At 41.6% G+C, this 26,194-nt stretch overlaps 1 protein-coding gene across 2 annotated transcripts; it reads right to left on the bottom strand.

Annotated features, from left to right (window-relative positions):
- Positions 1-215: 215 nt before the first annotated feature.
- SPL7 (squamosa promoter binding protein-like 7) lies at positions 216-26,194 on the bottom strand. 2 transcript variants are annotated; one of them, XM_086803738.1, is made up of 11 exons: positions 25,962-26,130; positions 24,886-25,546; positions 24,620-24,792; positions 23,694-23,783; positions 3,640-3,920; positions 3,363-3,437; positions 3,136-3,243; positions 2,921-3,038; positions 2,496-2,791; positions 1,837-2,403; positions 216-1,100 (listed from the first exon to the last, which is right to left on the bottom strand). In XM_086803738.1, exons 2-11 carry the CDS (start codon positions 25,293-25,295, stop codon positions 687-689), a joined length of 2,532 nt encoding a protein of 843 aa, XP_086659864.1. In that variant the 5' UTR covers positions 25,296-25,546; positions 25,962-26,130; the 3' UTR covers positions 216-686. The 2 variants fall into 2 exon arrangements, with proteins under 2 accessions (XP_086659864.1, XP_086659855.1); XM_086803729.1 differs by having other exon boundaries at positions 24,886-26,194.

Genomic DNA, 26,194 nt, shown 5'->3' with positions numbered 1-26,194 from the left:
GGTGAACATGAAGGGATTGATATTATAGGTAGAACGTATTTAAAAAAATAACTTAAGAGCAGTCTTTCAAGTGGTTGATCACCCCATTGCAAACATGTAAGCACAAAAGCAAGAAGAGTAAACATAATCAATGCCTGTGGCATGTGTACATGCACTTTTTGGTCAAATCTTTTGTATTGCCTTCTGGTCCAAAGAGGATTGCAGCACTCTGAATAGACAGCTTAGAAACTTGCCTTGTCTCACTTTATTGAACCAGAATGATTACACATCAGTTCAGTGTAAAACAACCGAGTTGTCCATTGAACCCTCACAACCAAGCAGAGGAACTACATAGAGAGGTACTAGCACAAATATAAATACTGTTGTACATACCAAGGCCAACGGACAAAAGTCTATACTTGAGTGCACTATCTGCGGCCAGCAACTTGGTGGACAATCTTGCCAACAAAGAAGCTGAGCTTGCTTTTAATCCAAATATCAAGCTTTCCCATAGGCCAAAAGTATCCCAATGTAAAATAGGCAGGTGAAACAGCACTATCAAATCCTGTGCAACTCTCACTAATGGCCGGCAGTTCTGGCTTGGAAATCATTGAAGGCTTTTGTATGCCCGGTGTCCCCTAGGAGCACAACACATCCAGCATCTAGTTAAGTGTTGGATTCCTAACAGAATGTACATAAATGATCAATTACACATGTTGCGTGCTGTTTGAGCCCCACAAGCATCGTCTTAGGGACATGGAGATTTCTGCCACTTCATGCGGGTGCTGTAGCATAAAGCACATCCCCACACATACTGTCACAACACTTACTGCAGTGACAACTATTCGACACATTCTTCTGTTACTGCTACACAAAGTTGAACTTGCTAGATTCCCTGTTGGCTTTCTTGACCAGCCCAAAGGCTGAGCCCAACAACCCTTCTTCTGCCTCGTTCCATCCTCAAAAAAGGGAATCCTTTCCTCTAGCAACGGCACCTCCATGACAGTACAATCCTTGGCTGTTGCAGAGACCACATTTTCAGACTCTTCGGATTGTGAGCTTGTCAGCGCTAAGCACAACTGCTTCAGTTTTGTTGCTGCACTTTTAGGTACTTGTAACCCCTTCAAAGAAGAAAATGAAGCAAAGGTAAGATCATGTAAAGTATCAAGAACTGAGCCCATAACTTGCCAAAACTCACAAATGAAGTGAAGTCTATGAAGATGCATGTAACCCAACTAACAGATTTAAGAGCATTCATGTAAGTGCACATGCCTTTGTCTCTCCAGGCTCCATGCAAATCTATGTATGTGCAGATGTGCTCCCTTGCAACTGCATGCGTGCACTTTAGGGTGCCTGCACATGCATATGTAACTTTTTGAATTGTGCCAGCAGGTGCGTTGGATGTGTGCGCACATGCCTAAGCATGTGCCAGCGTCTGAGGAAGCCTGCATGCACGCATGCTTGTCCCTGTGTATTGCCTCTATGTATAGCACACATGTTGGAGGAACATGTGCATATGTAGAGAAAAGTAAGACTGATCAGGTACCCTGAGCCAACTCAGTGAGTCAATTGTGCATAGAGAAAAGTAAGACTGATCAGGTACCTTGAGCCAACTTAGTGAGTCAATTGTGCATATGTGATCACTTGCAATTGCATGCGTGCACTTTAGGGTGCCTGCACATGCATATTACCTTTTTGAATTGTGCCAGCGGGTGTGTTGGGTGTGTGCGCACATGCCCCTGTGCCTAGGCATGTGCCTGTGTCTGAGGAAGCCTGCATGCACGCATGCTTGTGCTTGTGTCTATGTATAGCACACATGTTGGAAGAACATGTGCATAAAGACTGATCAGTAGGTACCTTGAGTCGACTTAGTGAGTCAATTGCATAGCTGCTGTCAGCTTCCCATATTGTTGCAACCTTTGGAGATACTGAGTAACATTGTTCAGCCTTTGGGTTGACGGAAGGAAAACCTTTAGGGATAAGGATGTCCCTTACATCACTTAAGGTCTCCATCATGTTCCAAACATGTTGACCCTCAGAACCAGCAGAAAGAAAACCCATGTTTTGAATCGTACCAGTGCTTAAAGCTGTCTGAACAAGCCGCTTGGCAACTACATGCCAATGATGTTCTAGACAGAAGATCAACAACCTCTGAAGCCGGTTCAATAAGGCCTCCCTGACTTCTGCATTGTCAAAAAAACGGTGTTCATACATGTATCTCAAGGTCCATCCCAGGTCAGTAAGGATATCCACAACACACTGGTCTCTTAAAATTTCAGCTTTGCCATGTCTTGTATTAGCGTCGTACTTGACTGCTGCTGCCGATGAAACTGAGCTGAATCCAATGGCATTGATCTCTGCACAAACGTCTTTATCTGCAACTAACACAGGCATGAAATTACTGATGCCATGATCACTGTCCACCTGTAGAAATCATAGAACAAACCCTCAAAAAAAATGAAGCCTTGGTAGGTGCCCAAATGTGCTGTTTGCAAGGGAAAAAAACTAGGACTAACCTCCACATAAGCTGGCCCAAACTTTTGAGAATCTGGCAAAAACACAGTAACCTTCTGAATTTCAAGGTTCTCTATACTCTTCCAAACTGTTCGATGAGTAAAATGGTGACAGTCAACTGGCTCACAATCACTGCACTCTAGGTAATGTTCTCCAAAAGATACAAGAAACCTTGCTCCAGAGAAGTTGAAGCCAGACACGTATATATGTGTGTGACAGCCAGCCTCCAAACTGAGAGGGTATAGGTCCACCAAAAACGGGGCCAGCAGTTCTTTATGATCGGCACTCATAACCTTACCTAAGACAAAACAAAGACTACTTAGAACAAGGCAAAATCAGACCAATCAACACATCACAAGAACTGGAAGCTGCTAGCACCTATGGCTTCACATAGCTGGATTAGCAGTAGAAGTGCTCACGACCCTACCATTTCTTACATATACACTCTTCTCATTCATCCGTGCTATTATTTGGCCTGTACCCCAAAGGTCATTCCCTGGCCAGAGGACTAATTTCTGCACTTGCCCAATCCACTCATCCAATATCTGCAAAGCCACAAAATTTGCAAACAGATTCTGAAATGCTCGTCATCTCCTCAAATCTTCATGAAGCAAATAATCGATTCGCAAAAACTCTGTTTACCTTATCCCACATCACTTGCGGCATTGCAATAAAGAATGTCAAGATGATGCAGCCAGACCGAATATAGCTCTCAAGCTCCACTGGCATGTTTGACAGCCACTCAAAAATCTGTCACAGACAAGCTCTAACTACTTAATTGTTGATAATGAGATATATGAATAAGTTCATTATCAACAACCAATAGAGTCACATGCCTTCACTATGTAAAATCAAATACCACTTCTCACCTGCTGACGCAACCTTCTAGGAAAGTCTGCCGGGTTCCAATCGTAGAGCTTAAATGAAATGCGTCCGGTTGGACACTACACATTCAAAAACAGCTCAAGTGTGCCCCCCCAAAGGGAAAAAAAAAAAGAGAGATGGGAAGACGGAGGGGGTTGAGGAAAAAGGGAAGGTTTGCCATACCACAATTTAAATTGTAGATATAAAACATCTCAGAAACAATAAGCAAGAAAGCTAACAAAGTGTATAAGATACCATTAAAAATGGCATTCTTTTCCTTACAGGTGATACATATTCGGTATGTCTCCTTTGACCAGTTGATAGAGAGGATGCTCTTGGAAGCTCTGGCTTTGACACATACCGCTGCTTTCCATTCCTTGGAGCTATCTCCACTCCTTCAGTAGCATCATCCATCAGCATCGTCAACCATGACTGCTCATCTAACTCGTTTTTGTTCGAGCTGATAAACTCTTCTTCAAACCTCAGTACACTTGCAGATGAATCGTCACTTGCATGCCGATCATCTATACTTGGGTTCCCCAAGTCCAGTGTAGAGTCTCCAACTGAACCACATGACATTAAGATATGTCAACAAGAAAAACAGTTTGTTTCACCACTAAAGACGGCAGAGAACTTGAAAAGAGAGAAAAAAAAAGACTTTTGTTGTAATGACACAAAAGCCAAGGGCATATAAATTTCTTAAAAAGTCCTGTTCTGTACTAAACCTCACAAGCACAAAAACACGAGTTCATTAGAGTGTAAAAGTGGTTCAAATTTACTCGGGGTGTAACAGGGTAATTTTCCGTGAGGATTATGTTGTTAATCCCTCATATTGTGTACTAATTACTACTTAAGTACTTAGCTTAGAGAACAAGAGACTTCAGGAGAACACTTGAGAGAAGATTGAATTGAATTAAACTGAGTACAATAGGTCTCTTATATAGGAGATGAAGAGACACATTTGAAGAGGCATGTCCTTTAACGAAAGGACATGACCATAGATGAAAGGATACAACTTTAGGCTAAGGGATGTGTCTATTCGATGTAGAGGCACAACCATTCATCAAGGGATACAACCATTCGTCGAAGGGATGTGGCTATTCGATGAAGAGGTACATCCTTTGGCGAAGAGTTGCAACCAGTCGAGGGTAGGGGTTCCCTTGGTTGGTTACTCTTTGCATCTGCAACAACAGGAATCAGCAATGAAGAGAGGATCTGATACATACATACGTTACAATCGTGACATTTTCCCATTCTATTATTTGAAGGCTACCCACTGATGGCGTGACTGGTTAAAGGTCCCACTGTTAGAATTGTGCATCTCTTGTGTATATGGGCTCTACCCATTGTTGGGTGTTTTATGCTTTTTCTCCTATTTTTATTAATAGTGGAGCTGTCGGCCTGCTCTAGGAGCAATCGGCCAGCTTCAACACAACACTATAAAAGGAGGCCTCCCATCATCACTTTATTCATCCATTCCCTTGCACAATTCAACACCGTGTTACTGGCCATTGCTGTCATGTGCATGACATGCTCATGTACCTTCTCAGAGCTAATCCAGAAGGGGCAGCCAGAAAAAAATCATTAGAGATAGGACTTGGAGCACAAGGTGCAGAAATGGCTAGTGTGGACTTGAAGCAAGGGCAGGAAGGCCTGTTGGCTGTACCAGAGATAAGCAGGAGCTGTTGGCTGAGATATAAGGGGTTGTAGGCTGAATCCAGACCAAGGCGGCAACAGGCACTTCATTAATGGAGGACCAAGCCCAGTCGGCTGGCCGACTGCTCTTCTAAGTTCAAGAAGCCTATATAAAGGCGTTTGTGCTCATTGTAGGATTCATTCATTCCTTTAGGGAGTGGATCCTTAGGGTCCAGCTTTAGGACCAGATTTTGGTGAGCTTTCACCTTTTATATGAGACAGCCTAGGGCTGTAGAAGAGTACCCTTTTTGTACTATATGATATATACTGAATTTCCAGCACATCTCTCTCTCTCTACTCTCTCTTCATATCTGCGTTTTGTATCAGATTGTTTCCAGTGGTGTTTAGGGCTGAAAGAAGACCCCCAGAGCTTCCGCGTGTTACATTGTAAAGCTTTACTGCTGTTATAAAAGGTGATCTTGTCAACACTCTCTATCTCCTTTGCACTCTCTCATATGTTTACAATTTATGCTTCCGCACTGTGCTATCTCCTTCACGGTATCATACGCTTAGGTCCAAGCTGCTCCAAACCTTGCAAATCTGCCCACATCTGCTGTGTGTTTTGCCTCCATCACTTCTCCGGCTGCAAATCAGTCCATACAGTTGCTGCATTTTCAGTACCTTGCTGTGTTTCTGGTCCAGTCCTCTTCTAGTTGCTGTCGGCCAGCCCTACAGGCAGTGTTGTGCTCTTTAGAAGCAGTTCTTGAAGTGTTTTGGTTGCATTTTCTCCTACAGAGGCTTTCCGGCCAGTTTTGGTGGCTGCGTTTTCTTCTTCAGAGGCAAACAGTGGAGTTGTGGCTGTGTTTTCTGCCCCGGCATCAGATTTGGTGAGTTCTCTTGCATGTGGAGTTGCCAAACAAATGGCTGTACATTTTCTTCTTCCTCCACAAGTCCCGGCCCTTCCGGTACGAGGTTCCCGGTGGATCTTGGACTGTTTTGCTACTGTCCCACCTCTTTCTCTCTACGGTTTAAGAGGGGGCTGATTGTTCCTAGTCCCTTGCTTCGTTGGAAAGCACTTGAAAGAAGTGTTTGGGAGCTGAGATTTGTTCTTTGCTGCTATGGATATGGCTTCCCCTTGTACGAACAAAGATGACAAGTTGAAAGGACCCAACTACGCTCATTGGAAGCTTCAGATGCGGGCCTGGTTCATCCACAAAGGTTTGTGGGACATTGTTCGGGGCACTGAAAGGAAGCCCGAGCGTCCTCAAAACTCCAGGAGGTGGACTCAAGATCAGGAGAATGAATTTGCTGTGGAATTACAAGACTGGGAGAATCAGGACTCGAAGGCACATTATGTGCTTGTGCAGACCATCACAGAAGAGGTCTCACCGTCAGTGAAAACTCTCACCAGTGCTCATAAGGTATGGTCAAAGTTGGAGGATCTCTTTGCACAAGATTCATCGATGAGGGCAGTTACCTTGCAAGGACAACTCTACGGTTTGTTATTTCCTGAGGGCAATTCCATGCAGTCTTTTCTCATGAAGGCCAAGGTTATCCATGACCAGTTTACTGGCTATGGATGCTACTTTGTCCTCTTCTCAGCTGGCTACTCTTATCCTCACCAAGCTTCCTTCGGACTATGATGTTATTTCTCGATCTTTGCGGTGCCAGGTCAAACACTCAGTTGGATTTTGATGATCTTAGTTCCCTACTTTTGGAGAAGGAGTCCGTTCTCATCTCATAGGGTAAGCTGAAGATGTCAGCCAACAATTCTGACCATGCACTTTCATCAGTACAAAAGAAAGGTCGAAGTCGTTGCTTATCCAAGAAGAAGGACAAGACCAAGGGCAAGGCTTCATCTCAGAGAAAAGGCAAAGACACGACACAAGATAGTGATATAGATTCTAGTACCACTTCTAGGACTCCCAAGGTGCTTCCGCCTCAGGAGATCTCAGATGGTGTGCTTCTCTAGTACACATGCAGTTTCCCCCCATGTGCTTCCAACCAGAAGAGGCTTGTGGGCGGAAGAAGGGGCTAATTACAGCTCCACCTACTGGTGCATGGAGACTGTAATTTGGAGTTCCAAGCATTAGACATCTCGCAAGACGTGGTTATCTTTGGTACAAGAGAGATTATGAATTGGATCTGTTCCAAGTTCATTGTTCGAGGCTTTTGGGACGTGATGTGTTCCGTCCACTGTTGGGGATTATGGGCACAGTGTGTCCAGTAGCTCATCATCTATTTTTTGGAGTTCACTGCACACTTGCGTAGGAATTCATGGCCAAGCAAAGTTCCTTGCTGTTCATGGTGACATCTTGTTTCGAGGAAACAAGTTCGTGGGTGCTCTCTCCAAGGTGATTCCAATATTCGCGATGCTGTAGGGTCCATGGTTGCATCTTCGTCGACTTATCTTCTTCCAACTCTTGCACACTATGAGCTGCACAGGGGGTGTTAGAATTGTGCATCTCTTCTTTATATGGGCTCTACCCATTGTTGGGCATTTTATGCTTTTTCTCCTATTTTTAGGGATCGTGGAGCTGTCAGCCTGCTCTAGGAGCAATTGGCCAGCTTCCACACAACACTATAAAAGGAGACCTCCCATCATCACTTTATTCATCCATTCCCTTGCACAAGTTCAACACCGTGTTGCCGGCCATTGCCATTGTAAAGCTTTACTATTGTTATAAAAGGTGACCTTGTCCAACACTCTCTATCTCCTTTGCACTCTCTCATATGTTTACAGTTTATGCTTCTGCACTGTGCTATCTCCTTCACCCACCACATGGGGTAGGGGTGGTGGTTGGGAGATATACCAATTTTACAGCACCACTAAGAATGAGTGGAATTTTTCTTGAGAAGCCCATGCTTGAAGGATTCAAATTTTCAAGCCTTCCTTTCCAACCTTCAGCTGTCCTCTAATTGAGGGTTAATTTTACCAATTTTAGTCGTTATTCTGCCAATTTTGGCCACAACTGCCTTGTTTGCCCTCAGCTTGGATTTGTACTAAACCTCACAAGTTCATTAGAGCTTTGTTTGCCCTCGGCCTGGTTCTGTGCTAAACCTCACAAGAACAAATACACAAGTTCATTAGAGCCCACTAGTGATCCGAATGTAAAATTTCCTTTGAGTGTAACGGGGTCCTTTTCCTCATTCCATTATTTGAAGGCTACCCACTAGCATTTTCAACCGTGTGATGGCTTAAAGGTACCTTTATGTTTTTATATATATATATATTTGGGGGGGAGGGGGGGAAGGGGGGAATTCCATTCATACCCAACAATGCCCTAATAATGTGCCCCCCCACCAACCATATATGCACCTATGCAAGGACTGATGTATGTGGAAAAACGGTTATATGCATCCTCATGTTGCATAGCAATTGACCACCTCGGTCATCTATGCATGAGTTCTAACTTGCTCTACGAAAAGACGCCAGTTTAAGTAGGCTTCATTCAGCTCTCTGGCACAATAACTGACATCAATTTCACAAGTTGGTACTGTCAGCACATTCATAAAAGTGCTAGATACATCAAGTAGCATCTACATGGTCATCGACAAAAAATGGAGTGCAAGGCCAAGTTTCATATCTTGTGAATCATAGTGACTGATGTGGAGTCTTGGGAACGTGAAAGCCATGTCATGTGCATAAAAGATGCCATGGACATTCTCAAGTGCTGGTCCAGAAGAGGCAACCACATAAAGAGTATGAACCAGATAGAGCTAGGACTTGGGGCACAAGGTGCAGTATTGGACTGGAGAAGGACAAGGATGCGCTGTCGGCTGATCCAGATAGGACTCTAGGAGCTGTCGGCTGAGGCGACTGCAGGCACATAGGCTTTTATAGATTTTATGATTTATTTTGTCCAATGGGCTGGCCGACTGCTGGTCGGCCAGCACTCCAAGAAGTCCAAAAGAGCATAAAAGGCAAAGTGTGCTCATAGTTTTATTCATTCAACTCATTTAGGAGTTGGGTCCTTAGGGTCCAAGTAGGGACCAGATTTTGGTGTTTATCACCTTTTTTACAAGGCAACCAGATTTTGGTGTTTATCACCTTTTTTACAAGGCAGCCTAGGGCTGTGGATTGAGTACCTTTTTGTACCATATTAATATACTGAATTTCCAGCATATCTCTCTCTCTCTACTCTCTCTTCATGTCTGCGTTTTGCATCAAATTGTTTCCAGTGGTGTTTAGAGCTGAAAGAAGACCCCCAGAGCTTCCGTGTGTTACATTGGTATCAGAGCATCAAGCTCAGCAAAGCTAAACACTGAATCAGTCCCATATGATGGTGTACAAGTCCAAGGTACAGGAAAGTACACGGATACGAAGCCCAAGGCAAGGAACACAACATCGGGAAGAGCTCCCAAGAGGTTTGTTGGTGGTGTTTCACAAAGCCAAAGGGGATGGCAATCCTGTGAGCCAGATAGGTTCTCGGGCAACGGTCCCAAGGGAGGTTTATCCTCCAAGGAATGATGTGAGAGTGCCAGACTCATTTCTCAGGAATGAAGACCAAGACAGTGTTCAGAGTCAGGGCAGGAATGGATTGTGGACTAGATGGAACAGATGCATAGACCTTATTCTGAGACAGAGTGGTTTTGGAGACTGGACTGGGTTTTCAGAGAAAAGGATTGCCAGGGATGGATGGATGACAGAGGGATTTCCAGAAAAGATTGGGATGATGACAGTCATCCAAAAACATGTTGGAATCCCATCATCAAGTTTAGCACAAGGGGATGTGTTATATGCACATTATGTGTGTATATACTAGGAGGCTAACCCACATTAGGCTTGTGAGCATGGGAGCATGGGAACAAGCTCTAGTGGAGCATCGGTTAGGACTAACCTTAAGGGTTAAGGTTAGGGTCAGGCAGCCAAGGGTCACACATGAAAAATGGAGAGTCGAGAGTCACTTGAGGCCAAGGCTATGTTATCTTCAGGCTAAGGCTATGGTCTCTTGATGTTACCTTGAGGCTAGGTTATGTTATGTTCTCTTGTGTAGAGGATCATATCTACTCACCTACCATTTCACACTATAGCTACATGCTATTGGATTGGACTTATACCTCTTGATGGTATGGGACATCAAGGTAGAGGTATGATGTACTTCATTATATTTCATGTGTGCATTCCTTGGGCTCGGGGGTGGTCGGATGGATGAGTTTATACCTGATTTATGCATGTTTATGCATAACAATTATCTAGAGAGATCTTAGGGTTTTAATAGTGGTATCAGAGCAATCTCTAGTTAATTGTTGTTGATTTTTCTTTTTTATTGTAATTTTTTAAAAAAAAATTGAAGTAAATTTTAATATTTACTAATAAAAATGTTATTTTGTTGATTTGTGTTGATGATTTGCACGTGGATCGTCGATATAGCGATTGGAACGTGTGTTACTACTATTCAATGAACGAATCAATGTTACGAGAGAATTCTGTGAGTTTAATGCTAGTTTTTTTTATTTTTTGTGGTTTAAAATAAGCATTAATAAAAAAATTTACGAAAATACCACATATTTTATTGTGGATATTTTCGATAGAATGGATTTCCTAAATTTTTAGAAAATTTAGAAAAATTTTCTAATTTTTTAAAATTTTTTTGAGCATTTTTATGGTTAAAAATATATTTTTTATACATTTTTATGGGTTTTTCCGTGAGTATGTGATCAAATTTCTGCCGATTTTCTGCTAAAATGCAATAGGGGGCAACATGTTGATGCATGAAATGCTCTCCCGCATGCATGGAACCCTCTTCGCCTCTCAATTCTGATTTTTCCTTCTTTTTTCCTGCTGTGTGAACTTCTTTTAAAAGGGATTTTTAAAATTAAACATTAATCATAATTAATATTTAATTATGATTAAGTAAATTTTTAATTAAATATAAATCCTCCTCTCTGTTAACAGAGAAGGAGGGAGAGAAAAGTGAGTTGAACGGAAAAGAAGAGAGAACTCCCCCTCCCTCATTTTCAACATGCGCACGCGGGGGGGAGTACGCTGTAACCTGCCGGGCGAAAATCACCCCCCCTCCCCAAAAAAAAAATTCATAAGCTTTTATTAAAGCTTATTAAGGTTTCTTTTTTGTTTTTTTTTAAATGAGTTTTTTTTTTAATTTACAAAAAAAGCCTTTGAAATTTTTTCAAAAATTAAGCTTAGAGAAAAAGCCTAAAAAAAGAAAGAAAATTTGAAATATGAGAAAAGATATTATCTGAAAATTTTTTCTTGGTGCCTTTTGGCTTTTCATCTTCCGGGAAACCTTTTGACTTTCCGAATTCCATGAAATCTTTTGACCCTCCGTATTCGGGAAACTTTTGACCTTTCACATTCCGATTTTTTTTATCTTTTCATTTTCTTGAAACTGTTGGCTTTCCGTATTCCGGAAAAATCATTGGGATTCTGAAATTTTTTTACCGTTCGTATTCTAAATGCGTTCGGGATAAATTAAAATTTTCAAAAAAATCCTGAAAATTAGTGAAAAAATAGACAAAGGTTATTTTAAATTTCTGAAAAATGTAAGGTTAGTATTTGACATGTGGTGCGTCCATTCGAGCGCCCGTGACCATTCAAATTCCTTTAAAAATATGCTTTTTGATCCAAAAATTTAAAAAATCTATTAAAATTATAAATTTTCATTGGATTTGAGAATTGTCGGACGGAATTGAAAATTTCGTGAACGATGGGATTCTCAGAAAAAATTAAGAATATTCTAAAAATTATTTTTTAAAAATCCTAAAATTTGATATTTTTAAAATATCAATGGTATTTTGGTAAAATTATTTGTTAAATTTTTTTTGAAAAAATATAGCTTTGGAATGCCATAAGATAGGTTTGGTGGAATTCAAAATTATCGTATTTTGAGGCTCTTAAAATTAGAAAAAATTAGAAAAAAATCATGATAATTCTTTTTCTCGAGAATTTAATAATTTCGAAGGTTATTTAATGTTAAAGTACGTTTTCTCATGCTAACATTAGATAGATGCGGGTTATTTGCATATTATTAATACGATTGTACCTCGTATTAGTAGTTATTTTTGTTAGGATTAATTCTAAACGATGTTTTCATGATTTTTCACCATTGTTTAGCCATTCTTTCTGGACATGTTCCTTAATTTCTTTTTATGGCTATGATCTGCGTTCAAAGTGTGTTTTATCTTTGACACTTTTCCATGATAATTTATTTTGCACTTGTTTAAGTGTAGTTTGTGCTTAATTTCTTAAGCCTAAGACAAATTCTATCATGAATTAGTTGATCAGTTTGTTTTGGTGGATTTTATTGGATGTTTTCTAAGTTTTATATGGACTCATTAGATTTTGTCTAGATCACTTGTGTCTAGGGGTTTTTTATTGAGGATACACACATGTGTTTCACTTGCTTTGGAGTTTTGCTTGAACAACAACACATTCATATACTCCGGAATGATAAGTTGACCACCAATTTTAATACGTTGATTTTTATGATCAACTATGGTTTTCATGGATTCGAGGAGCTTCTATGCTTTTATCCATGGTTTTATAAGAATCTTTTGATCTTTTGAATAATATCATGTGCTTGGAAGGTAGCATTTGTCTTTATTTTTTGCACGTAATTTTGGAGTATATTTCTTGTACTGTTGTACATATTCCAACTCGGATACCTACTTGTTTATGTATCTAGGTGAGTTATTTTTCTACCTCAGCTTTATTGTGTTTATTGAATAGTTATCATTAGAAAGGCGCCAATAATTCAATTTCTTTTCTAATGATGTACTCGGAAAGAGTTATTCCTTGATGTAATCTCAAGTGTATAGAGACAAGTTTTAGTATGTGAAAGTCTGGAATAAGACCATTTTATTCCTTTTATACAGGATTTTATTCATATTTTCCTAGACCGCATACTAGGGAGTTTTCAAATTGTTAAGGTATGTATAGGTAGTATCATGGTGGTATGGAACGCTAATGATCCCTCACATATATTATCTTATGGGATAATTTGGGCTCAAGATTGTTGCTTTACTTCACTTAGCATGTTGATCTCAACATTCAAAGACAATCTCATTTTCTAAATTCATTAGAAGTTATAGTGTGGGCATTCTCTAGATAAACTTCTTTTATCTATAGCCTGCATGTATTGATGAGTGTAATCTCATCGGCATTTTCACTTGTTGAAATCTCTTTCTTTAGAGTTCAACGAGTTTATCTTGTTGTGTTCGGATTAAGGAATTTTGGATTCTTCCTTTATTGGCATTAGTTTCATCCTTTAGGTGATTTATACAGTCCACCTGATAGGTTTACGGATGAACATATGTGACTCATCGAGACGTTGATGAATCTCTATGTTGATATGGATAACTCGGGACGTCGATAATTCCATGTGCAGATGTGGGTACGTCGGGGCGCCGATGAATCCCTGGTTCCTGCTGTTATAATGCCATGTTTTCCTACTTTATTCCGAATGGTTTACAACGAGGAAATTACTTTGAGTATGAATTCCTATGATCATCCGCAATCTGATGGGCAAACAGAGCGTTTGAATCAGATTATAGAGGATATGCTTCGTGCATGTCTCTGGAAAAGCATCAAAATTGAAAAAAATATCTTCCAATGATAGAATTTACTTATAACAATTTTAAACATACGGCTATTGATTTTAGTCCGTTCATGCTTATGTATGGATATCAACCCAGGACACCTATTGATGTCGGTCTTAAGGACATCGAGCTTGATGCATCGAGGAATTTCTTGCATGATATGTAGGAAATACTGATCAAAGCTCGGAATTCTATCAGGAGTGCTCAAGATAGGGCACGATTCTATGCTGATAGAGGACGCTCAATTTGGTCTTTTGAACCAGGAGCGTTGGTTTATTTAAAAGTTCCTAAAGATTCTCAAACTTTGTCAATAGGAAAATGCTCGAATTTATCTCCTAGATATTGTGGTCCATTTCGATTTATACATCAGATTGGCACGGTTGCGTATAAACTTAAACTACCTCCACATGTTAGAGAGTTTATCCAATCTTTCATATCAATAGATTGAAAGGGAAGAACTCGTTGAAGTCGAAGATTTATCCTATATTCCACATAAACCTGATAAGATACTTGAATTCAAGAAAAGGAAACTTTGTAGTTGACTAATCCCTGAGGTTAAAATTAGGTGGAAAGATAGGGAAATAGAGGATTCGACTTGGGAGTCAGTTGAGATTGTTTAGCGCAGTTCTTCTTCTTTTCATTGCAAGAGTGCAATGTTTTGAGAGAGAGGAAGTATGTTATATGCACATTACGTGTGCATATACTAGGAGGCTAACCCACAGTAGGCTTGTGAGCATGGGAGCATGGGAACAAGCTCTAGTGGAGCATGGGTTAGGACTAATCTTAAGGGTTAAGGTTAGGGTCAGGCATCCAAGGGTCACACATAGAAAATGGAGAGTCAAGAGTCACTTGAGGGCCCTCCTATATAATAGGGGCATGGGACACACTCAAAGGAGACCAAGGCTATGTTATCTTGAGGCTTAGGCTATGGTCTCTTGATGTTATCTTGAGGCTAGGTTATGTTATGTTCTCTTGTGTAGAGGATCATATCTACTCACCTACCATTTCACACTACAGCTACATGCTATTGGATTGGAGTTATACCTCTTGAGATGGTATGGGTTGTCAAGGTAGAGGTATGATGTACTTCATTATATTTCATGTGCATCCCTTGGGCTCGGGGATGGTCGGGTGGATGAGTTTATGCCTGATTTATACATGTTTATGCATAACAATTATCTAGAGAGATCTTAGGGTTTTAACAGGATGTCATGTGCATGAAAGATGCCATGGACATTCTCAGGTGTGCTGGTCCAAAAGAGGCAGCCAGATAAAGAGCATGAACCAGATAGAGCTAGGACTTGGGGCACAAGGTGCAGTATTGGACTGGAGAAGGACAAGAATGCGCTGTCGGCTGATCCAGATAGGACTCCAGGAGCTGTCGGCTGAGGCGGCTACAGGCGCATAGGCTTTTATAGATTTTATGATTTATTTTGTCCAATGGACTGGCCGACTGCTGGTCGGCCAGCACTCCAAGAAGTCCAAGAGGGTATAAAAGGCAAAGTGTGCTCATAGTTTTATTCATTCAACTCACTTAGGAGTTGGGTCCTTAGGGTCCAAGTAGGGACCAGATTTTAGTGTTTCACTTTTTTACGCGGCAGCCTAGGACTGTGGACTGAGTACCTTTTTGTACCATATTAATATACTGAATTTCCAGCATCTCTCTCTCTCTCTACTCTCGCTTCATGTCGGCGTTTTACATCAGATTGTTTCCAGTGGTGTTTAGAGCTGAAGAAGACCTCAGAGCTTCCGCGTGTTACACAACAATAGCAGGCTGGTTTCACCTACGCAATCCCTTGAGGACTATAGAAGGCCTCATCTCACACATCCTCCCTGATAGAAGGTGCAGTGGAAGAAGGGAAAGTGGAAACACGAGAGAGAGAGAGAGAGAGAGAGAGAGAGAGAGGTGAGAACCTGCTCTCAATATCATCACCAAAAGGAATACATGTCCCGAGCAAGAGGGGAGAACCTCGTAAAGCACAGCTACATAGAAACGCGTTTCGTACAGGTTCGAAGCGTACGAAACGTTTTGTCCTGTACGAAACGCGTTTTTTTCATCATGCATATTTTAAAAACCTAAAAAACGAATCGTTTCGTACGGCGCACTTTCGTTCACGTTTCCCAGTGGCGGCCGCCTGTGACTTTTCGCCGATTTGTGTGCCAGCCTGCCATCGCTCGTGTCAGCCCGCCTGCTCCTTGGTGTCCTTGGGCCTTGTGGAGGTCGTCCAAAGGGGTAATGTCATGTTTTGTTTTATGTTGGTTTTCTCTGCACAACTCACAAAGCAGCACACTTTTTTCTCTTCCATCAATATTTATGGCATATCTTCCACGGTCCACCCTTGCTCTATTGAGGCTTTACTTCTAAGGCTATCTACCTTCTCTTCCCCTTGCTCTATTGTTGGCCAAGATGACAGTTAAAATCAATTAAAATCATAAATCATATAATGAGATTAGTTTATATTCTGTGTCGCACTTGCAGGGCCAACAATATGCATTTATCCCCGCCTTGTAGGATGCCTCGAACAGGTGATTCTCTTTGGAACAATGTCACCTTCGAGTCTAGATATGGTGGCTCGGGCTCCGGAAAGTGGAAATGCAACTTTTGTGCTGATAAGCACCATGGCAGTGTCACCAGGCTGAAGGCACATTTGTCACAAACAAAGGGTTTTGGCATTGGGCCATGTAAGCATGTGCCACAAGAAATCTATGATAGCCTCAAGGCTTGGAAGGCCTTGCAGCTAGGTATCCCCCTTGAGGATATCCCCAATCTGGGAGAGCCTGAAGCACATCAAAGTGTCTCCAAGAGGACTCGCAGTGATCACCCACGTGATTTGTGATATCATCATATCTTACATGTATTTTGTTTTTATTGAAATGAATTCAATGTGGTCTCTTATAAGTTATGTCAACAGTTTTTTCTTTTGTATATTTCAAGTTAAAAATATACATGCTTTTTCTATTTTGTATGAAACCTTTTTGTACCCGTTTCTTACCTTTTATGAAACGTTTCAAAACGTATGAAACCCGTTTCATACCTGCCGTTTCAGAAACGCCTGGCAACACTGCTCGTAAGTGAGGGACTGCAGCTAGACAAGCTAGGCAAGCAATGCTAAGCAGTGAAATATGAGGGAGGCATGCCGGCTATATATACCTCTACATGAAGGCAGCCGATTGGAGATAAATACCTACACGACTGGGAAAAATACCCAAGACTCCATAAAATGGGAAAAAATATGAAAAAATATATGTGAGGGGTGACCAGCCCCTCAGACTAACATGGTCAGCCCTAGAGGCTAAAATAGGACACAAAATAGGAAGCCCTGAAGAGAGGAAACTGCAGCCCACTGAATGGGTATCAATCAGCCCTTGAAGAAACACAAGCTTCAACGCATGAACAAAAAAAAACGCAGATCTGTCCACGGGCGGAAAAACACAAAACTGAAGTGGTAGAGGAGGGAGCATCCAACGCTGAAAATCATCGGTGCTCTGATACCATGATAGAATGTGCAGTGGAAGAAGGGAAAGTGGAAACACAGGAGAGAGAGAGAGAGAGAGAGAGAGAAATGAAATGAAAATGTACATCAGCCACAGATGATATGATATAAAACACCATTTCACGAAAAAAAAAATGAAATGAAATGTTATATTAACGTCTTCAAAAGGCCAAAGTGACCTATGAGACCAAAGTTACAACCATGTGACATCTGATACACTGTCTGGAAAAGAAAAGAAAGAACTGAAGGTAAGTATCTAGCCCTAGAATACATCAGTAGGGAGCATCCGGAAGCAGCAACTAGGGAGAGTGGGAAGCTAATGCTACTAGTCAAAATGGGGTACATGAGTACATGGATACATGAATACATGAATGAGAGAGAGAGAGAGAGAGAGAGAGGAAACACAGGTGAGAACCTGCTCTCAATATCATCACCAAAAGGAATACATGTCCTGAGCAAGAGGGGAGAACCTCGTAAGTGAGGGACTACAGCTAGACAAGCTAGGCAAGCAATGCTAAGCAGTGAAATATGAGGGAGGCATGCCGGCTATATATACCTCTACATGAAGGCAGCTGACTGGAGATAAATACCTACACGACTCAGAAAAATACCCAGGACTCCATAAAATGGAGAAAAATATGGGAAAATATATGTGAGGGGTGACCAGCCCCTCAGACTAACATGGTCAGCCCTAGAGGCTAAAATAGGACACAAAATAGAAAGCCAGCAAGTAGGGGATGATGTCTAACACTCCCTCTCCTCCACTTGTGCATTTGGAAGTGCATCCCACACTTCCCTTCTAAGCAAAATAGCATGTCCCCTCCAACGCAGAAATCCCGTTGTCATCCAAGCTCTCAACACAGTAGCATAACAATTCAGCCATCTGTTTAAAAAAAATCTGTAACAAAATTTTACTCTCAAAGTGGATGCATTAATCTTTACATGTGAGAGGATGCCACTTTTGCAAGTGTTGTCGTGTTAGCCACATCTACAGTTCCTCTTAATTACCCTTTTCTTTCTGCAATAATTAAAAAACCACTATAAAAAGCGAGGGTCATCAAAAGAGAGTTTTTAGAAGCCACAAAGCATTTAACTGATTGCAAAATGCATACCATCCTTACCAGATACTAGCTTCCTGTACCCAGTACAATCTAGGCGTCAACTAAAATTGACCATAATCTTTAAACAGAAAGACATCCACCCATCTAAACACAACATTTCAATTTGTTGCCCTTTCAAGTAACCTCATCCCTTAAATACATTTGCCTGGTCAATTACAGCATCAATCACGTCCTATATAAACTGTCCTAAGCTCTTTTGAACCTCACTTAAGAGCAAGATACTCCATAAAATCAGAAGGCCCTCTCCCGGTAGAGTGGGTTTCTTTCAAATCATGACAATGAGTGTGCCCTGCTTATCACTGTGTATTACTCTGATCATGCCAACACCCCCATGTTACCGTATGCCAAGATTGCTCCCATCAGCCAGAAAACCCATGCTATCATACTATAGAACACTCGTGCCAATGTGCTAGGGTTTTAGAGAAGGCAACAACAGAATCAAACATGCACACAGCACACACACGTGTCCTAAAACTACTGTTATGTATTATGTACAAGAAAGAAATATTACAATAGAATTTCGAGTACAAGAGATGACTAAGAATGAAGACGCCAGTTCTCAGCCCACGTCCGATATAGATCCCCTTGGCCAACCCACACTTGTAGAGAAACGCACTGTAGACACCTAGTGCCAAAAAGTATGCATATGATTTTGACGATTTTACTAAGCACGTGTGTGTGTACACACACACACCATTAATGCTAGTCGGCCAGTTTATTTGTTGGCAACCTGTTGTCCAATGGGTGACTACCACATGGCACTTGCGCTGTCAGAAGACTAAGCCATTGCCCGACTGCCCATACTGGCTGCACACGTGTACCATAGGTGAGGTGTGTCACATTCTCCCCCATTTGCATTGTAGATGTCCTTTGCTAAGTGGTATCCACAAAAAATGCCCTTTCATAAAAGAAAAAGATCCAAGCAAGCTCATCCAAGGTACTCAAAATCCCCAACACTGCAGGACCACTTTGCATACAATGAGAAAGCTTACATTCTGTCCTTGCCGCATAAGCACAAGGGAGAGCAAAGAGATGTGAGGACATGATCCAACTATGGAACCAAAAGGTGTGACTCCTACCCTGCAAGATGCTGCTCCTTAAATAAAAAGAGCATGTCAATGGGTCCACCAACTATTGCTTTGTGGAGCTCCTCTCTAAGGACACCACGTCTCTCGAAGCACTGAGGGCCCCCCAACCCCTGGATGTTCCATGAGACAATCCACATAGCTAAGAGCAGTGGGTTTCAATGGAGAGTAGTCGCTATCGATCTTGAGACACAATCGTGCCAAATGGGCACCTCCATGTGGACCCACTATATGTCACCGAAGCATCAAAATACAATTGTTGATATGCAAAAACGCAATGTGCGCAAACCCCCAAAAAAAAGGAGAGTTTTGGGGGGGGGGGAAGTGACATGGAGCTGATGTCATGGCAATGGTGTTGTGGCACTGACACGTGGAAGGATAGCAGCACAAGGTCACCTCATAGGCTTGAAATGTTGCGACTAGCTTTTGGAAAGCAAAAGATTGAAAGCTTTTTAAATACTAAAAAGAGAAGAGCTTTTATTATTAAAAAGATGCTTTTTGGACTATAAGTGAGTTTTAAAGCGCTTTTCTCAAGTGCTTTTGGGCAAGAACTATAAATTCAGCTATTCTCTCATTGTTGAGACATGTAAAAAAACAAGAGAGCTCTCTAGCTCTAAGAACTTGTAGTCAAGACTCCTCCAAGGAGTTTTATCTACTAATATAACTTGGAGGGGGGGGGTCAGCCCAAGGCTATTTCGACCCCTGGTGTCTTCTCTCTCTACTCTCTCTCTTTTGTTTATTTTCAAATTTTCTCAAGGTTTTACCCGTGAAATTATTGTTTTCTTGAAGATAAGCTAAGTACCGTGCCACAATCCTTACAAAGGCCTGTTTCAACGCTATCAGAGCGAAGTTTATATCTCTCTTCTATGAGGGATCACAATCTTTAACGTGGTGCTTTTTGCTTTTTCTTCAAGCAATGGGAAGCACTCACCACCAAGAAGAGGACTAAGCCACCAAAAGTGGAAAGCAAACACAAGAAGACCCAAGAACCCACATGGTCAAAGAAACTATGACCAATTTGGACACTATTCTCCAAGATCCCGACTTGATGAGAATTTTCGAGCAACTATCTAAGAAGATCGAGCAAATGAAGAAAGGGGATAAGCAACCAACAAAGGAGGATGTGACTGAAAATCAAAAGTCTTCATCAAAGAGATAATCCAGTCCTCCACCTTCTCGTGGAAGGAAGAGAAGCCATTCCAAATCAGCCCACTCTCATCATGGAAAAAGTCGACATGGTCGAAAAAGGTCCAGGAGCCCATCTTCTTCATCAAGCCTTTCATCTTCCTCTTCCTCTTCTTCTTCTTCTTCTTCTTCTTCTTCTTCTTCCCCTTCTAGGTCACCCTCTCCACGGTATGAAAAGAAAGGAAAGAAAGGTAAGTGCAAAGCTAAGGAATTCAGGTGCAGTTTACACCATATGATGGAGCTTATGGCTACACAAACAAAGCCATCACTTTTTATCCGCCAATTTGATATTGCTTTTGGTTCGGAAAACTATTCAAGTCTTCCAAGATTCACATGGCTAGTTTACATCTTACGGAGACAGCCAATGCATGGTGGGGTGCACTCATGGTTGAGAGAGCACCTCCCAAGAAATGGAAAGACTTCAAAAAGCAATTTCATGATCAATTTTTACCTAAGAAGTTTGAAGATGATGTGCACCTTGCATGGGAAAGATTGCGGATAGAAATAGGTGAGACAGTTGATCATTACAACAAGAAATTTCGGGATGCATATCTCAAGATTACTCCTTTTCAAGAGATTTCAGAGAAGTCTAAGATAAGAAAGTATCGAACTGGTTTGCATGACAATATTTGAGATTTTGTGAATGTATGCCCAAATGATACCATCCAAGATTTGATGCATTCAGCTTCAATTGCTGCCAAGGTCTACATGGTAGATGAACCACAATAAAAGACAAGTATTGGAGATCAAAAGTCTTCAGTACATGAGAAGCATCAAAACTCTAAGAATAGGTTTCAGCCTATGAAGCCGAGGGGTATTCCAAACTCCTACAAAGGAAAGCACAACTTGACCAATGAGCAAATAGAGATCTACCGCAAGAAAGGGAAATGCTTTAGATGTGGCAAAGAGGGGCACATGTTGGCCTAATGTTTGGATCATCTTAAGGGACCTAGAGAGCAAGTAAAGTCCAATGAAAAGTCTAAGCCAGTTGGTGGAGTCCCCGATATATTGGGAAACACTTTAGAACTTGAGGCTCGAGAGTTATGTCTCTCTTGGGACAAAGTGCGGGACTAGAATGCTTTAGTGTTGATTAACATGGGAGCCATGGACAATTCCATTTCCATAGAGCTTGCCAAACAATTGGGTATCGAACCCGAGGAGATGGGACCGGCCTTGCATGCGGAACAAGTGTTTCATGGTGATGCAATGACAGTAACGCCTATAAGTTGAGGATTCATGTCTAGGATTATGTGGACTATGAGGATTATGTGGACTATGAGGATTTCTATATTTCATCTTTGAAGCACTCGGATGTCATCTTGGGGATGCCATGGTTTTATAGGAAGAGTGCTATGATCTAGATTTCCGAGATGACTATTTCTTTTAAGCATAAGAATAAGGATATCACTATTGTAGCAAAGAATAAGGCAGATACCATCCCTATTGTACCCCATGTATCTATTTCCAAAGCAATAAAGTCTTCCATCGTCGCGTATATGATCTTTACAAAGGATAAGAGTGAAGACTCGGTGAAAGATTTGAACTCTCTTGAGAGGGAGAGACTGCAGTTTCCAGAGGGGTACAAGGATTGCTTCACAGATGTTATTCCAAGGAGAGTTGTCTCTTGAGCGACCAGAAGATCATGTAATAGAGTTGATTCCAAGGAGTTCACCCCTGAATCGACCTCCTTACCATGTGAGTGCATAATGACACAAGTACAAGACTTGCTAAGATGGGTTGTCCTCCATCTGTCCATTTTACTAACCAGCATTACCCCATTCTTTCCACATGAACAATGACCATTGAACATTCACCCAGTATCTTGAGCAACAACAACATAGCTTCTTAGTTCTTCCTGCAACAACATAGCTTCTTAATTCTTCTTGCAACAAAGACTTCATGAGATTGAAATCAAAAAGGGGGAATGTTAACTTATTTTAGGATTGACAGATACTACCATTAATATTCTATATCAAAGAGCAAAGACAAATACACCAAAATAATGTACCATCAACAAGCTATGAAGAAATGGTGTCTAAAGCTACAACTTGAACAGATGGTCTGACAGAATAATTATGGTGATTCCCACACCAAGAGTGTGGCAGTAAGCTATAATGAATTCTCGCTTCATTCAAAAGCCTAGCTATATTTATATACACATCACATGCCATGAGGATTGCCATTAGCGAGACCATAGTCTCATTAAATTGCCTGAGGGTGGTTGGTGGGGAGACCAAGCGAGCAGAAGGCACTACCAGAGAGAACAGGATATGCCGATTATAATCCCTAGAGGTTGAGACAGAGGAGCACTATCTTTTCATATGCCCATTATGTTCCCTAGAGGTTGAGACAGAGGAGCACTATCTTTTCACATGCCCAGTGTACTATGAAATAAAAGGGAGGTTTCACTGCCTCTTCAGGGACACATTTGGGCCACTCTCTTAGGTCATACTCGGATATATAAAACATTGCCCTAGCTACCCCCTTCTGATGTGTTTTGCTACTATAAATGGCCGCCTATTGGTGTTGTCCTGCAGCTTGAATAGGGATACATTTTCACTGAGTCTAGCCGCCCTTACGCTCTCCCAGATCTGGCCTTTGAGCACCCACCACCGCACCGCCTTCATGACCCTTCTTCCATCCCTGTCTCACTACGTTTGAAGCACCAACAAAGCGCCTTGCTTGCTTTCTCTCTACCCTCTGCTTGGTGTGTTTGGCCCTCTTTGTTTGGCTAAAGATCCCCTTGTGCACAGCTATCTAGTACAGAATTTCCAAATGCACCCCTAATGAAAAAAACAGAAACCTAAGTGAAAACGTTGATGACAATGGGGTTCTTTGCGATGGATCTCCACACCCTTGTGAGAGAAAAAAACATTGCAACCTTTCTTCTATCAAAACATGACGCTTTGATACCAACAGGCATTGCGGAAATGTGTCTGTGATTGATGCTAAGTAAAAGAGATTAACGCTGGTCACACTAATGACCACTAAAACAGTGGAAAGAATGATGCACCAATCTAGGCCACTAAATACAATGTGCGTTCTCACAAAATAGAAAGCATATATCAAAACACTTGGTGGACACAGATGTGTTCACCTCTCTGGATTTGAATTCATTCCACAAGTTCTAGGGATTCAAATTCAACGCATTTGTTGGATGCAAAAGTCTTCATTGCAACTGATTTCAGGCAGACGCTAGCATAACAGCAATCAACTGTTAACAGACTCCCCTGTGGGTGAGGCCATGCAATGCATACCTCCTTTTTTGTGGTGAGTACGGGCTGGATGTCTGTCAGAAATTTGCTTTGTTGAAGTAGTCATGTTCCATTCTTCTTGAGTTGCAGCCACTGTAAAAAGCACAAACTTCAAAAATTTAGAACCCATCCAACTCACTACCCATGCCCTATTTTGTAAATTGAAGGCAAGTGTGTGGTTGATGCCACAAACCAAGTTCCCCACAATGCACATATCATCTTCTCCTTGAACGCCATTGTTGCCAAGTTTGGTAGTTACGTTGCTAGGGTTAAAGAGGCTCACCAAGGTTACTGATGCCACGCGTAAGGTTGCATCAATTGTCATACTGTGAATTTCTATGCTATAAAAAATAAGGGCTTGCAATGAAGGAAAAAGGATGAATACTGCTAGATTTTGTTGTATGTTGAGAAGGCTTAAGTGAGGCAATGTCCCATCTGACTTCTCCATAGTGGTTTTAACAAACGTGTGATTGCCCATTAGCTTGAGAGAGAATCTAACAATAGGCATGGGAAAAAGATGATGGGCATTATTACACAGTCATTTTTTTGCTTCCACCCATCAAAGAGTAGCATAAAGGGGCTAAGTTACACTATGTACTGTACACGAGCCATACAAATCTTGAAAATCCTAGTTGGGGATAGGTACGTTAGGTACACCACTAGCTTTTAATCACATGTATATATATTAGCTTTCCATTCTTCTTTGGCATAATCACGATTGGTGAAAGCCAATTTGTGTGCTCAATCTCATAGATGAAATGAGTTTATCAATACACATGCTGCATGCCTTTTTTTAAATGCACGCGTGTGTGTGCGCGCGCTAGAGCACACACCTGTGTTTTCTTATCCTATGATTGATCAAATTGTCAAAAAAATAGACAGGTGTGCATAAAACATCCGGCAATGCCTCCTATGAAAATGACACATACCATCCATAGAAGAGTGCACATCATTATGATCTTTCTCAATCCCAAGCACAACAACCCCGTTATCTTGTGCTTCTCCTTCTTCCAGAGGTCGCCGTCTTCTTCTCCTATTGTGCCTTTCAAGCTTTCTTCGGCAACTCCTCTTGCCTTCATCAAAATCTGAGAGTCGATGAAATCTGGACCACATCGGCCTTACGATTAGTTTTCATGAAAATAAAGGGCCTAGATGCACTGCAAACAATTCAGATGTGAAAGTTCAACATACTTACTTGCCACATTGTTGGCAATAACGATGAGGCTGATCCTTAAGGATGACCTTTGCCGAGTTTGCACATCCAAGGCAAACTCTGTGTCGCTGATGGTAGCCCTTGAGATGGCTTATGTCTCCGCCACAACTAGGCACCTGGCAGCGAGCCGCTACTTTGGGCCTTTTCTTTACAACATCTTCAAGTTCGACATCCTCCTCAAGCTCATCCTCCTCCGGGCAAGAACACGGGACCCTTCCTGCTAGAAAATTCGGACACTCTAGCCGTGGATCCCGCTTCTTCTTCTTGGAAGAGACAGCAGTGGGAGGTTTGTCGGGATAGGTTTCTGAAGGCAAATGGTGGCTGGTGACTGGAGTATCATGATTGTAATCACTGCTTTCCAGACTGCCATCAGATGTGGTGGCCACATTCATGGTGGCTACTGGGGTGCTACTACTGGTCCCTCCGTTCCTTGACTTGAGTAAAGACTTTGGGCTTGTGATGGTGTCAGGAAAATGTGATGATGGGAGGCTTGAACCAGTTGATGGATGGCTTGAAATGTGTGCCACTGCGGCTGGTGCCGCTGCCACTGTTGGCTCAGGCTCGCACAAATAGTCCTGCCATGTGATAATGCTGGTACCCTGCTCAAGGAGAGAGGATGCAAAAATATTCTCCCATTCCCATCCTTCCATTGCATAATTGCAATCAGCCATACGAAAAGAAAAGCTTTTAAAACTCCATTTAAACAGAAAAATCCGCTCTCTCTGCAAGCTTAAACCTCTTCAAAGCCAACACAAGCTTAGACCTCTTCAAAATCAACCCTCCACTACAAAGCCAGCCCCAAAATTCTGAAAACCAGGAAAACTTCTCACAAATCACTCTGCTAGCTTCATAGCAATGTTGTCTTTCGGAAAAGCACACGTTTACGCTTTAATTCCAACTTAAACTCTCAAATAAAGTCTTCTATCCATATCTGCATCAAAGCAGTGCTTGACCTAGCAAGCAAACAATCTAGAACAAAAATGTCTCCTTTTTGCGGGCTGAAACCCTAATGCACAGTGATCGAAGCAAAACTACGATCAGGAAACCCTAAAACTGACCTTAATGTGTTAAATCCACTATATTTTTTCCTCTCTGGCCAGCTTTGATAATCCCTCTGCGATCTGGACCCTAATGCTCGAAAGACATCTGTATTGCTAAGTTTACTGTGTGTTTACTGCGTAGTTGCTATGCACGAAACACTACTCGCTTTTCTGCTAAAACAGAAACAGATCGTCAGATGCGTGTAGATAGAGACGTCTACGATTGTCGATGCTCATGCTCTTAACAATTT

Source organism: Cibotium barometz, chromosome 1 (genome assembly GCF_041138505.1).
Source record: "Cibotium barometz isolate CiBa-2024 chromosome 1, ASM4113850v1, whole genome shotgun sequence".
NCBI lineage: Eukaryota > Viridiplantae > Streptophyta > Polypodiopsida > Cyatheales > Cibotiaceae > Cibotium > Cibotium barometz.
This window is presented reverse-complemented; position numbering and strand designations above follow the sequence as displayed.